This window comes from Nestor notabilis, unplaced genomic scaffold (genome assembly GCF_000696875.1).
Source record: "Nestor notabilis isolate BGI_N333 unplaced genomic scaffold, ASM69687v1 scaffold7787, whole genome shotgun sequence".
Taxonomy (NCBI): domain Eukaryota; kingdom Metazoa; phylum Chordata; class Aves; order Psittaciformes; family Psittacidae; genus Nestor; species Nestor notabilis.
Genome location: NW_009935997.1, coordinates 21772 through 36868, shown reverse-complemented (window position 1 = coordinate 36868; position 15097 = coordinate 21772). Strand labels below are relative to the sequence as shown.

Below are 15097 nucleotides of genomic sequence, written 5' to 3'. Positions count from 1 at the left end.
GGTAGTGATTGCTAATACTGGAGCATTTATGTGGGGCTTTCCCATTTCCCCAAATGATTCATATAGCTAAAGGAAAAATAACCTGTTGAGGATGATGCTCACGTTCTGGTGTCACCTGCAGAAGAAGCAGCATGGTGATCTGGAGATATCGGACTGGTTGGCTTTCTCTCAAAAACTCAAGTTCTTGACCAGAAAAGACTAAAACTGAACTGAATATTTACAATATACATCTTAGTCTATTTTGTTAACTTACAGTCTCTGTTAAAGGGCTATGAAGGCCAAATGGTCCAAGTTAAAATACTTTAATTTAAATAAATAGTGGGGTTTTTAGCTAATAATGTAATATATGGCATAAACTTTAGGAGCCTGCAGTAAGCCAACCCACTAGCTTGAAACGTGAGGGCTCACCAGACCACCATGCCACATTGCACCCCTACCCTAATAATGCAGTCTTTGATGATGAGAACCAGGCAGTAGAAATGTTATCTGCATATATTTCTGAGAGTGTAGACATAACTGAGTAACAACCAAGTAAATAGAAACATTTTGTTTATAATTTTAGTGCATTATTGTCTTCCTTCCAGCCCTCAACCATACACATGAGATTAATGGTTATTTTCAGTACTTTTTTCCTGTACTGTGTTTGGAAGGCAAGCCCAAGACTCTGCCCTGATGAAGCTTTTGGGCCCTGACCTATGCCCAGTATCAAGGTTATGTTTTCTTGTGCATGACTAATCTATTCTTTTCCCACTACTCTCCACCAGCTCAGATTCTGTTACAGGTTCCCTCTCTGTAAAAATGACATTTCCAAGGGACAGAACATCTTGCTTTCTGACTGGCTCTGCTTCGGGCTCCCTTGTTGCTTTGCTGTTCTTATGGAGAAAATTCGTGATATTCAAAGCTGCTGAAATAGAATGTTTGTGCTCTTTAAATTTGGCATCTGAGCTAGGAAGTGACTTTCAGTAGAGCACACCTCCAAGAGAGGGGTTCCTGTAACGGTGAGACAGCAGGTGTCATGCACATAGTGCTGCAGTTGGAGTTCCCTGTGGTCTCTCATGAATGAACTTTGTCACAAATCCCTACAACATCATTTCTCCATAGGCTTTATAATTATTGCAGTGGTGTAAGTATAGAGTGGAAAACACTATTTATATTACTCAGGAATTAGTGAGACAGCTGAAGGGGTTGTGCTATTTTTAGTGTAAGCTTTTTCTTTGTCACTACATTTTTTTTTTTCATTTATTTATTACAAATTAGTTTTGTGATCTGTAATCTGAAGTAAATACTTTTTTGTTGCTTAGTTTGTTTAACTGTTTGGCCTAGCAAAGTAGATTTACCAGCACCCCAAAATCCAATAATTCCAGTCTTTTTCCTAAATGCTTTTCTCAGCTTTAATCTTTACAGACTATGGGGCCCTGTGGGCCCCAGCGTCTGCTGTGGATAATGAACATAAGGATTGTCACCTAAATGGCACTGGTTGAATAATTTCACAGTAGATGAAAATCTAGTAGCTCTCTTGTGCCCTTACAGCTGTGCCACTTTACATTGTATAATTCTATGCTCACAAATGCATCCATCTGATCTGTGTGTCATCCTCTTTACTAGCACTTTCCAGCTTTCTTATAAAAGCAAGTGATACCCCAGGAAAATGAAGATAAACTAATGTGCTGCTCCTTTTGAAACACATAGGAAAGAATCTGGTCAGAAGACATAAGGTGCTTTCATCAATACCAGAAATCCACAGTATTTAATTTAACTGGTTGTTGATGTACCCACAAGGTGGTTTTACTGAATCTTTCTCATAACGTGGATATAGGACAGAGCAAAAATTCCCTTCATGGTGGTGCTGTCAGCATCTCACAATAGTGCAGTCAGAGGGTCAGGAAGACAGAGGGGAACAGAGTATACTTTCTTCTTCCATTTCTCAAGGTTGAGCCAAATGGGAAGCTAGAGCAAGTCACTTCTTAGAAAAAGGAAAGAATCTTGATTTATGTTTCTCAAAGGCAAAATCTCTTTTTTTGCACTGCTGTTGGTTCAGCATTTCTCCTTATGACTGAAGTACAATCAGAGTCCCTGCTAGGGTCCCAGGGAGAACATGCAGATGAACATCAAACTCTTCTAAGTATTGCAGTGGTACATTCTACACAAATAGGTCTTAGGATAAAGCTTTTGAAGATAAAATCAAGCAGTATGCAACTAATGCGTGTCACATCTTGGCGGCATTGATCTGAATGTTTGGTAGGCACTGCAGTCTCACTGGAGGAGAAAGTGCAGTAGTTTCTCAGGAGTTTTAGTTGTTTTCAGCTTGTGAAAGCCTGGTAAAATACAACAGTTTAAATACAGTTGTTTACTAAAAAAAAAACCCTGAAAAGTTTTTGTGGGGTGTTTTTGTTTTTTTTTGTTTTTGTTTTTGTTTTTTGTTTGGTTTGTTTGTTTTTTTTCCCCCCCCCCCCCCCCCTTCTGATAATAAAGATGTTACTTCTAATTCTCTCAAGTTACAGATGTGACAAAGGGGAGATTCCTTCCATCCACCTTTGCATTCCCAATTTCATGCTGCTTAAGTTGTCAGCTCTTGATTCGAATATTCTCAATCTCTCTGTGGAGTAGCCCACTTGCCTGTGACTGTATGGCAAGACAAGGCTCCTCAGACACCTTAAATATGGCAATTTAAAATTACATGCCATGAATTTCCATTGAGCATATTTTCACAGATTTGACTATTGCATATTTGCTTGAATATAAGTATAGATATAGTAGTCCAAATATTTCTGAGGGTTTGTTTTCCCTTGGAAAAGAATATGGATTATATGTTTGTTTTAATGTGGATTATATGTTTGGTTTATGGAAAACAATGTATTTTAAGGGAACAGAAAGAAATGTAATTAGTGAAGTTACAGATTATATATAGGGGTGCGTGTATATATACATATATTTAAATACATATATATATAAAAAACCTTCTGGATTTTGATGTAAGCTAACAAACAAACAAAAATGACGACTTTTAAAAGTTGAAGTAGGTAACTTGGTCTATCCTTAATTCACCCTTTCAGGCAGAGAATCTCTCCTGCTAAGATACAATCCTCTTATGGAGAGTTTATTTTTAGACTGTCTGAAAATAATGCTCTGAGCATAATGCACAACAAGTTCCCAGAATTGTGCTATTGATGATTCTATCAAGATGTGTGTTCTTAATTTAGCTTGCAGCGTTGCATTTATTTGTAACTCCTGTATTTCATTGATTGGAATTAGTTGCTTGGATCATTAGAGGATATTTCCTTCAATCACAGAATGGTTGAGGTTGGAAGGGATCTCTGGAGGTCATCTTGTCCAGCCCACCCTGCTCACCCACAGCAGGCTTCCCAAGGCCATGTTCAAATGGCTTCTGAACATCTCCAGTGATGGAGACTCCACAACCTCTCTGGGTGACCTGTACCAGTGCTCAGTCACCTTCACAGTGAAGAAGTGTTTCTGATGTTCAGAGAGACCCTCTTGTGTTCAGCTTGTGTCTGTTGCCTCCTGTCCTTTTCCTTCCCTGCATAAAGTTCTCCTGTTAGAGAGAAAATAGCCCTTGCTGGAGTGGAGATTAATGGAAACTGAGATAAAGGGAAACAGTGAGTGAAGGTAGAGTTACTTTCTTTTAACTGTTAAGGTGAGATGTAGGTATCACTAGTTTAGGCTAATATCTGTGGAAAAATAGGGATATCAGGGAGATGAGTTGTGTATCACTGCATAAAAATTTAAATCAGGAACTTGCCATTCTTGCAGAAGTTAGGCAATACTCTAAAGAATAGAAAAAAATACTGAAACAGTTATTGAACTTAAAGAACCCAGAAATTCTCATTATCTTATGGCATAAAATGGTATATTAATTCATGATCAGAAATCAGAGAATTTTACAATCTGTGTGAGCTATTTAATCTAAGCTTGTCTCGCCCTTGTCCCATCCGTTGTGCCAATATCAGTTCTTCTGGGGGGCTGGCTTAAATTCTAATGAGCAGAAAGAGAAGGAGGCATCGGGATGAAGGTAGAGCAATTTCACAAAGACTTCTCTTAGTTTGTATTAAGTGCCAGGTCCTATGAAGGAAACTCTAAACTGACCCAGAGGAAACTGAGCTGTTGCGTGGGCAGTATTTCTGTGCATGATCTTCTCTGAATGTTGCTTGAGAAGTGGGGTTGCAAAAAATCCTAACTAATTTGGCTTGTGACACTGAGAGAATAACCTTTTCATTTCCTTGATGTGAAGCAAAACTGGTGTGAAAAGGCAAGCGAAACACCAAATGAAAACCCATGCAGTGAGATAGAGGCAGAGGAGGTCTGGATCAGGCAATCTGATTGTGTTGACCCTCTGACGTCTCGAAGAGTGATTAGAAATGAGCGTTTGCTGTATATAAACAATTGTGTTAGATGTTGGTTGACTCATCTTCCCTGGTAACCTTGGTGATCTTCTGATACAGCATCTGGGTTTACATTAGCTGTTTAATCACAGGGTATGTTGCGAACTCTCATGTCTCATCTTCAAAGAGGCCAACTGAGGGAAGAAATAATATATCACTATTTTCTCTCTTTTCCTTATCAGTATGAATATGAAGAGATATATGAGGATATATGGCACACAGATACTGTAGGTATATAGACACTAAGGCCACATCTTCATGGACAAGCTCATCCCTCAAACGCACTGGCTCTACTGATCAGAGTTTGGAAGATGTGTGTTTCTGATCATTGGGTACTGCCATGCAAAGAGGCTTTCCTTGAAAGCCTGCCATACAAGAAAGCTCAACCAAGCCATACAATTGTTCAGATGATTTTCTAAATGCTCTAATAATCCCTCTGTTTCTTCAGACTGTGTTTTTCATTAGGGCTGCGGCAAAATTTAATGATACAAATTCTGAGTCATATGTAGACTTGACAATTTGCATTAATAACTTGAAGAATCATTGAGAGCTACTCATTTTCTCAAATTAGCAAGTAAGTCAGCCAATGTAGTAGAAAGAATGGAGTGAAAAAGATACTCTATTTGTTTAGAGTTAATTTCTCATTATAACTTTATATGATAGCAGTAAACATCTTGCAGTACACATTTGAAAGGATAAAATCTGAGTACTCTGTCCTCGCTGCAAATACCCTGATGAAATCATTGTTTGAAAATGAATGTTATATATCATTACAACATTAAATTCTAATTTTCAGATGACACACAAAGCCTAAACATACAGATGTACCATAATTACACAGTTGGGCTTTCAGGAAGAGTGTATTTCTCCTTTTCCAGGTCACATTTTTATGCCGCAGATAGTATTTTGACTTTAATTCTGGACTGTGTTTATACAGATTGGGATCAGAAGCTGAAGGAAAATGTACTGAAATAAAGATTCCCCACCCCTGGCCCAGTCAACCTTCTGTATGTCATTGCATGCACTAAGGGGAGAGGTCAGTTTCGTGTGGAATATGTCCATGGAGAACCGTTAACCAGAATGTTGTGGATTCAGTAGAAGCTGCTTTGGGGTAGTGAAACAGAAGTCTAAGGAAAATGTTTTCTTCAGTTTGCAGAGATCTGGGGTCTTGAGCTTTGGAATATCTCTAGAAGCTGAACAGAGAGACCAAGTATTGGCATATAGCTCTTTGAAACTAAAAGATGAGAAAGTGGGAAGGGGATTTTAGATTAACAAGAGTAAAGGAAATGAAGGATATGCTTTTGTTGTGGGTATTTCCATTTAACTGCAGGACTGTCTGAGCCAGACAGAAATTGCTGTGAAGGATACAGACAGATAGACAATCATAGAAACTATTCAGGATGAGAGGAAACATATGGAAGTCCTGGAGTCTGGGGGACAAATGAGAAGGAAGAGCTGCAGCAGGGCTAACAGGTCATCCCATCAGTCAGAGCTCTGCCAAGGAGGGCCCTTATATTGAGAATCCTAAAATAGGCGTTTTCTGGCCAAGAGCCAGATGTGTTGAGTTCAGGAACGCTGCAATTAGAAGCTCTGAAAGCAGATCTTCATGGAGAAAGTGGACTTGACCCTGCCAGCAGGAAAAATCAGGCTTGACCTTGCCAGGGGGAGGAATTCCGGGGAAGCTTTTCCAGTGTGTTTTGGTACAGGCAGTTTTGCATACAGACCTTGGAATGGTGTTGCAATTTCCAAAGTAAGCCAGATTAAATGTATATATGTACACAGTAGCTTTAAACTATAAATAAAGCTTGAAGGGAAAAAGAGAAAAGGCTACGAGTTCATGTGCAAGAATTTCCTCCCTCAGTTGCTGTAGTTTCAGGTATGATTATAGCATGAGGAGGATATCCTTGATATAATGGGCACTCTTCTGGGTCTCTGTGTGGAAAAGTATTTAGTACTACTTGGTACACAATGGTCATGAAGTCATGTACGTATTGTTTATGTCTCCTAATCCAGGATTTATTGTCCTGATCCTGTTCCAGAATTAGGGACTTGATTGAAAAAAAGTAAGATTCTTCAAAGCTTTTAAGCAAATTGATTTACTCTGGCTTAAAAATTATCATGTTCCCTGAATTTAGATTAGTCAGTGCCATCCTGGTATTCATCCATGTAATATTCAGCTAGGAGGGTTTTACAAATGGCACATATTACCAATTAATAAACTGTTACATTAGACTTTAGTATTAAAATACTAATGAGGTAGGTGGAAAATTACTGTTAGTTATTCCTAATAGGTTGCCATTTTGTTTCTTTCTGGAATAGGAAGGAAAACCAAAACAGTGAGACAACTCAGTTACCTGCAGTTTTCCCTTTGCTACTCTGTACAAGGGCAATCGAAAAGAAACCAACTTGTGCGTAATTCCCACTGCCAGCTCAGTCTCTACATCTGGAGATTTTTCTTTAAGAAAAATAGGTTCTGTAGGGAGATGTATTTTTACACCAGTGCAACAATAGTCTTTATTACAGCAGAATGAGCTCATTGACCAGCGGTCCTCTGGGACCTCTGGGTCCTCATCTACAGAATTCTGCTGTAACTCGTCATTCCCTGTTTGCACAATTTGTTTTTTCTGCAGCAGCGGGGAAACTTGTGTTTGTCCTTGCTTAGGTACCTTTCCAGTTCTTTTCTTCAGGATAACAGGAACCTTTCAAATTATGGCCCTGTTGGGTGGTGTACTTGTAGATCAGCTTGTTCATGCTGTCTGTAACTCTTATAAGAGCACTCTAGTCCATCCTTTGAGTCATTACTGAGAGTATTGGATAATACCTGCTAGGGACAGACCTCTGTGCAATGCCTTTCAAAATACATCTCAGTGTCAAGGTTTTAGCATTGACGTGCTGCTGGCTGTTCTCTGGGTGCTATTTTTTAATCCTCTGTCCCAAGGTTGTTGATGGAAGTGCCAGAATATTATGCAAAGCAGTATTAAAAGACTTGATATAGCATATGTGGCCTATATCATGACATATACAACATAAATGACATTTATTGCCTGAGCAATCTTCGACATTTGTAAATGCAGAGGGGGGTTGTAAAGACATAGTACAGTTATTGTATAACTGTATTATATAGTGACTGAAAAATGAGATTTCATTTCATTAGGAAATTATTGGAATGTTCCCATGACACGTTTGCTAGAAAGAGTAATACTGGCTTCTCTGAGACAAGGCTCTTTGTTATCACAGTATTTGCATCAATTCTGGCTGCTTGTGTAAATGCACAAGCTTATCATTCATTGTCACAGCATGGAAGATAAAATAAAAAATAAAAAACCATGGGTGAAGTCTGGTTTACAGTTTATGTTCTAGCTAAAAGTGCCATTCCAAGACAGAAGAATGCTGTCAGAAATATAGGTAATTGAGTCCTCTTATGTTATATGGTAATCTACAGGATATGAAAGGCTTTTCTAAGGCCTTTTAAACAGTCTTAACTCATAGAAGAAAGTTACTGATCAGGCAGACAGCTCACTTCCATGCTTTTCATAAGGATTTTGTAGCTAATTATTTAAAATTGTTTGCATTAAAGTATTTTAATGGGAAGAAAAGACTTGTATTTCTAATGATTTTGCCTATAGTTTGATTAACTTAGAAGAGGTTTTTTGAGTTACTGTATTATCCAGAGCAGATTAAGGACTCTAGGACATTTTGATGCATTTTTACAATTAAATGAGAGGTGAACTTCCCGTATGGTCAGAAAGGCAGTTGTTACTTTGCAAGGTTGAGTTCCTTTATGTTTGATGATTTGCAGTGTTTTATGTATTACAAAATTTTATGTAGTATGTTAAGCCTTTGTCATTTCTGCTCAGCTTGTCATGAAGTATGGGCTTTATGGTCTCCAGGGGGATCATGTCTTTGCTTAAGTTAATGTAACAAATGGAAGAAACTCTTGCTTTCCTGTCAGCACTCATAAAACTTTATTGCCAGCTTTACAGTCCCTGAGCATTATCAGCAAGGAATAGCTGCATAGAATAATTAATGTGTCCATTGCTTCCCTAAAATATATGTCAAAAGAAAATTAGTGTGAAAACCATAAAGTTTTGTACATTTAAACAATGTTAAATATTACCATATTAAGTTAAAAACCACAAAGTTATTCTGCTTACGTACTTAAAACATTTCAGATAAAAAAGCACGAATGAATTTTTAGCTGTATACTTAATTGGGGTTCATTATTGTTGGTATACTCTATTTCTTCATGATAATATTTTCTCAAATGTTCTTCCTAGAATGGCTTTACTCCTTTATATATGGCAGCTCAAGAGAACCACATTGAAGTGGTAAAGTATCTCCTGGAGAATGGAGCCAACCAAAGCACAGCTACTGAGGTGAGGTGTATTCTTTTTTTGCACACTGTTATTTTCTTTTGCCTTTATATCCAGATTGCTAAAAGCCAGAAGATTTTTCAAATGGAGTATTTTGAGAACTTTCATACTTTAATTTCAAATGAGCTTTATTTATGAATCTTACCCTTTTTTTCTACATGCACAGTTGACTGGGGTGAATGGTTCTGGAAATGGTGAAAAGTCAAGGGATGAAATGCAGCCTGATACATTTGTCAGCAAAATTTCCATTGAGTTTTGTAAGCTCAGATTTTCACCTTCAGGTTGTGCCCATTTCTCATACCAGCTTCCTGGAGACTTTTCTGAAAATGATTGAGGCTTTGAAGAGAGGTCCCTAGGGCTGTAGAAATCACAGGAGGCCAAGGTGGTCATAAGAATGGAGTGGATAGTAGATCAATCACAGCTTAAGTGGAGAGGTACAGCATTTCATTTGAACAGATTTGTTTCCAACAAAGCCCATGAAGATTCAAGCACCTAGAAGTGTCATCCCCTGAGCAACAGGGGCAAAAAAACTGGGCAGAAATTGGTGGATAGAATATTATAGCATGTATCTCACACTCTTAGCTGAATAAAGAGTCTTCTGGGGAAAGCAGTTTGAAGGCTTGCTTCAGCTTCTTCCTCAGCAAGCTGCAAAGTGTGTGGAACATAATCTGGATGCCATGATTAGGATTACGAGGACTGTGTCCAGAAAGGTGCCTGTGTACAGTGTAAAATAGTATAAAAATGATTAGTACCAACAGTCAGTTGTTGACAAGCTTCCTTTTAGATCAGGTTGTGAGATTTTAGATGCATTAATGTCTTCTGCATAGAGACAGAGAGTGAGAAACAGGCAAGTTCATGCACAAAAGCGATGAGTGGAGTAGGGGCTCTGTGGTGCCAGGTTCCCAGAACCATTCCACAGTAGAAAGGGGCCCCAGGAAGTCACTTCCTCCAACCTCCTGCTCCTGTTCCCCTACGTAAGGAGCAATGGCAGCTGGACCTCCTTGCCCAGACAAGTTATTCTTTTTCTGAGACTTGCCTGCGACTTTGCGTAACCTGTGAATATTTGTTACTGTTGGTGATTAGCATGAGTTGGAAATCAAATGACTAACAAGGATCACATCAACGAGCTCAGCAGGCAGAGTGCTGTTTTTTCCTCAGGCGCTTTATTTCTACTGCTGGACCACAGGGTATAAATGTGCAGAAGGATGGTGTTAATTGCTTGGTTCTGGGTTTAACTGCAGTGCTGTAAAGCTGCAGTAACTTCAGTGCAAGCAAGGCAGACACCAAAGTAAGAGACGTGACTCCATCTGAAGAGGAATTCAGTCGTAAGAACTTCCTTCTGCAAATGAGGTGATTTAAGGGCAATAGGTCATGAGGTCTGTGCTCATTCTATCTCCTGCTCTTCTTCTCTTTCTGCCGAATGTTCTTTTATTCCAAGCCAAAGGGACAAGGGATCTGCGATGCAAAGCGTGTTGGCTTTGTGTTTGTTCTAGGGATATGGATGTTCCATGTGAAGTGGTAAAAGGAAAGTTCCTCTCCTGCTAGAGTTTTTGCTCATGTTTATTACTTTTCCCTATTCTGCACATAAACCCACCCATTCCAGATTGCCTTCACAAATGCATGAATTTAAAATGATGGGCCATTTATGCTCACTCTCCTTTCCTTTAAACCAAACCATTAGTGTTATCAGCTGCTATACTGTCCCTTCTTTCAATGCATACTGTACCATTTGATGACAGCTCCGAAAATAATCCTCTCATGGCCTGCATATGCAGTGATCACATTACATGTCAGCTTTCTGAAGTATGAAGTCCTGTGTGATTGCCAGGCAACGTGGTAGAAACATGCTCCTTGTGAGGGAGCCGAGTGGGACTGGGGCTCTCCAGTACCCTGGCCTGGCTTTGGCCTGGGGTCACCTGCTTGCACATTTTCTCCCAGTGACTTTTACTGGCTGTGATGATCAGGTGCACTGGAAATTCATTCATTAGTTGGCAGGAGCGAGATGGTTATAATTAACAGGACCTCTGCTTGAATGCAGACATTCAGGCATCACTGGAGCTCACAGTATAGTCTCACAGGTTTTAAAAAAGGCACAGGGGAGAAAAACTATCAAATGCCCCCCACTCTGAAACTGAGTCCAAGTGTGCCTTCTGCCATCAGAAAGGTCAGCTGTCACTTTTGTAGGTTGGAAAGCAGTGGCTGTCTGCTCCCTTATCACTGAACTCAGTAAGGTTTGGTTTCAGGTCTTGCTGAGATGATGGTGTCAGTGATTTGAATGTTACAGAAGGATGGTCTGAGCTACTTTCTGCTTTCACACCTGCCCACAGTTAGTCTCCTGAACAGAATGGAGAAAATGGTACATGAAATAAGATGGGATGGCAGCCTGAATAAAGGATGCCAACCAGATACATGGAGAAGGACCTTTTGTTTAGCATCAAAGTCTGCCTGTCCTCATGTGGGGAGGTGGGGAAATGAAATGCTTTCTCCAAGCTGTGGTAAGTCATCCTTTCCAGAAGCAATAAGAGAGGGAAGCAGATAGAGTTGTGTCCTTATAGAGAAGGGTGGAAGATAAAATGTTGCAAATCAAATGGATGATCTTGTCTTTGAAGCTTTGCAACTTGCACTGCCTTTGGATATATCTCGTTTCCTTTCACGCTTATATGCGTATATGTACAAAATGAGAGTAAGGATGAGCTCAGTTTCATAGGGCCTCTAATCCAGGATTTGCTCTCATGTTCCCAGAGGCGAAAGGCAAATGCATTAAGCCATTTCAACACCTAATGTAGCCCCAATCTCAGAATTATCTTTACAGTTCAGCTGTTTCATCAGCTGTTCACCCTTTTTTAATTCACTGTACAGAATTTAATCTCCGTTACAGAAAGAAACCATAGTAGTATCACTGTTACAATGCACCTACCCAGAGTTCTACGCCAAAGGGAGTGAATGTTATTAGATTACTAAAGGGAAAAATTGCTTTGGCAATTCTTCAGATGTTTCTTTCAGCATATGCTACCTCTCATTCCTTCCTAGCTTGTCCTTTATTATTTTATCATCTTTCGTATTCCTATTCCAAATGAATTCTGTCTTGTTCCTATGCCTTTTAGAATGTATCCAACCCAGTTTTCCCACTTTCTGGCTATAATCAACTCTTTAGTTGTTCCTAAGGTACAAAAGCAGGCAGTACTTGAGCTGAAATAGCAAGTTGTGATTGTGTGACATGTTTTAAAACACTGGCAATTTGGGGCATGTGTGGAGAAGCAAGACAATTTGAAAATAACTTTGAAACCAAGCTAAAACTATGAATGAAAAGCAGAGAGATTTTTCTGACTTTGTTTTTCAAAAAACCACAAGTAATTTAATATTTTCCTGCTTCAAATTAGAATAAATTTCTAAACATGACCTGGCTTTCTTGACTCATAGTCCATGAGTAACTTAGAATGGGAAACAGCAGGGAATGCCACCAAAGTGATTCTTTCTTTCTGCAGAGATGTGAAAGATTCAGAAACACATTCCCTGAATCTTTTTCACATCTACTTTGTTCAGTGCTTGCTAATCCTTACCAAAGTAACTAGGGATACTGTAGAATGGTCCTTCGCTTGCACTCGATCAAAAAAAAGACTACTTTGAAGTGGAAAAAGTGTGCTTCTGTCATGTTTGAAATCCTATCTTGGTTAAAATATTGGGCCTCCAGTGTCGTTTCACTGGAGACAGTGGTGCAGAGGTAGAAGACAGCTGGTAAGGTGCTTATCAAATGTTTGTGTGTGAACAGCACTATGCAAATCACTGAAGTTGCATGTCCTTCACCTTACTGAGCATACCCTGTTTCCTTCTTTACCAGGATGGTTTCACTCCTCTTGCTGTTGCACTGCAACAAGGACACAACCAGGCAGTGGCCATCCTCCTGGAAAATGACACCAAGGGCAAAGTGAGATTGCCTGCTCTGCATATTGCTGCTAGGAAAGATGACACCAAATCAGCAGCGCTCTTGCTGCAGAATGACCACAATGCTGATGTGCAGTCCAAGGTAACAGGGTTCTGCCCTAGAGGTAACAGGGTAGTTGTGCAGCTAAGTGCCGATGGGCAAAAAAAACTTGAAATGGTTAAAGGTAGTTTCTTCTGTGGGGAAATACAAGCTGCTTGACCAGTAGCACGAGTGTTTAGCTACACAGCAATTGCAAACTACTCATTTTTTTGCTTTTTAGTTGCTCCTTCGATTTCTTTGGTAACCAGTATTCTCTTGTTCTTTATAAACCAGAAGACACTGGAATGGAAGCAGAAGCACTGCTTCCGTATTAAACAGGGTGCTGGTTTGTTGCCCATGGGAGCATAGGTTGTATTTAAAGTTAATGCATGCTTGAATGGCTTTTCCCATAATTAACAGAATAACTCATTTCAAAAAGCAACATAGTTCTTCGTTTTGCGGCCAGTCTTTAATATTGTTCCTCTTTTTCCCAAACCATGCTGCATCAGATGATGGTGAATAGGACGACTGAGGTACCGAGATCCAAAATTTTTAATTACTCTTTCTGTTACTTATAATTATTTTCTTTGCTCTCTAGCAATATTTCTTTATTATTTTGCACTAAAAGTGAAAATATGACTCTTTTTAAATGTATAGAGATATGTGGCTCAGCAAACCTATTTTTACTCATCCTCTGTCTTAGCATTTCTTCTTATTTCTGTCACTATTGAAGTAAACTTTTGAGAATTCACGTGAGTTCAAAGAAGTCTGAAGCAAGGAATGGAGCTGAGGGGACAAAGATGCTTTTCTAGCTCAATTTCATTAATTATGAAAATGCACTTTCTTGGCATAACTAAATTAAGGTGTCTCGCTCAGCCAGGATAATGGTAAAATTCATTTACCTTCTTTTACGATAATAAATATAATTAAATCCTCCAAGGTAAAAACATTTTCAGAACATCTGCTTGCTTTTACTAGTGTTCTTATTAAAAATCTTTAAGGGATAACACATGATCACAGTTTACCTGCTGAAGATAACATTACATTTCTCATACAGATTCAGGAAATACCAACTTTCCAAGCACTTCCACTAAAAGTCAGGGGTCTGATTGACTAGAAATGTGATTAGCCCTGTAAACATTATTGTCATGTTTAGGAAAAAGAATTCTTTCCAACAACATGGTCATTATTTGAATGCCCACTTTTAAATAATGGAGTTTCTTGGTTAGATGAGAGAATGAATTTTGAATGCACCCACACGTGTGAGCAGGTGCCATGAGGCAGCAGGGAATACGAGTTGAAAGGCTGACAGCTTCTGTCTGGCATCTGCCCAAAGGCATGTTCTTCACTTTGGTAAATAAATGTGAAGAGGGCATCTCTCCTTCACCCGCCATGGATGTTCCTTCTCTATACCTTGCCTTTGTCACCAGGCAGACATGTGCCCGTGAGTAGGTAGTTGTTATTGCAATATACATTCAATTTATAGCTAAACATAGTATCATATCTTGTGTCCAATATCCTCAAGAAGAATATGAATTTAGTGAGTGTGTGACTCTGCAGTGACCAGGATCACCTGTGGGCTGACAAGGAAGTAAATGGAATTAGGGTAAAATAGTTGGCCAACTGCCATAGCTTTTGGGACTAAAGTAGATTTTGGAGTGCAACATGTTCCTACATTTCTTTATTCCATGAGTAGTTTAGAATGATTAATAGTATGCTGAAAGAAATTAACCTAGTTGAAAATACAGTATAGTCTGGAAGACAAAAATATTTCTTTTTCTGTCACTAACAGTAAGATCCGATCAAATCAGTGTACAGGACTTCAGGGAAACCTCAAAAGCAAGGTCCCTTCTACTTGAATTACTGATGAGACTAAAAGCTTGCTCTGTGTCCTAGTTTCTGAAAAATTATTTTTTTTTCTGTTGTTGCCAAGCAATTCTGTGTCTCGTAGCTAGAGCAGGTTTCACCTTCTAGTGTTCAAGAGGCAGTAAGTAAATGGTGGTTTTTCTGATGTAGAGATGGCAAAGTTTCTCCAGTGGATTTGAGATCCAAATTGTGTACAAATACAAATACTTATTATTCTTATAGTGTTATTTATGTTCTTATACTAAGTAGTTTCTCATGTACACCAAATTCTTGGGTTACGTATTGAATAACTACTGTTTTTTGTTTCTTTTTTTTTTTAAAAAAAGGAAATATTTTGTCAATGTTTCTAATTCTTAGAGCAGCAAAATGAGAGTCTCAACAACTTTTGTTGTAATTTATCCAAAACTAGTAGACAGGTGCAGCCCAAAAGACCCATGTTGCTTCCAGATTGTAATAAGAAACTTCCTTTATTTTCTTTAAGAATGGCTAATATATATGTA

At 38.9% G+C, this 15097-nt stretch overlaps 1 protein-coding gene across 1 annotated transcript in view; it reads left to right on the top strand.

Moving 5' to 3' along the window:
* LOC104408486 (ankyrin-2-like) overlaps positions 1 to 15097 on the top strand; it is a gene marked incomplete at its 3' end in the record, with an annotated part of 66582 nt that overhangs the window by 29726 nt on the left and 21759 nt on the right. The window contains exons 5-7 of the mRNA XM_010018112.1: positions 8675 to 8773; positions 12609 to 12794; positions 13241 to 13264. Of these exons, the coding sequence (XP_010016414.1) occupies positions 8675 to 8773; positions 12609 to 12794; positions 13241 to 13264 (309 nt within the window). The remainder of the gene's footprint in view (positions 1 to 8674; positions 8774 to 12608; positions 12795 to 13240; positions 13265 to 15097) is intronic.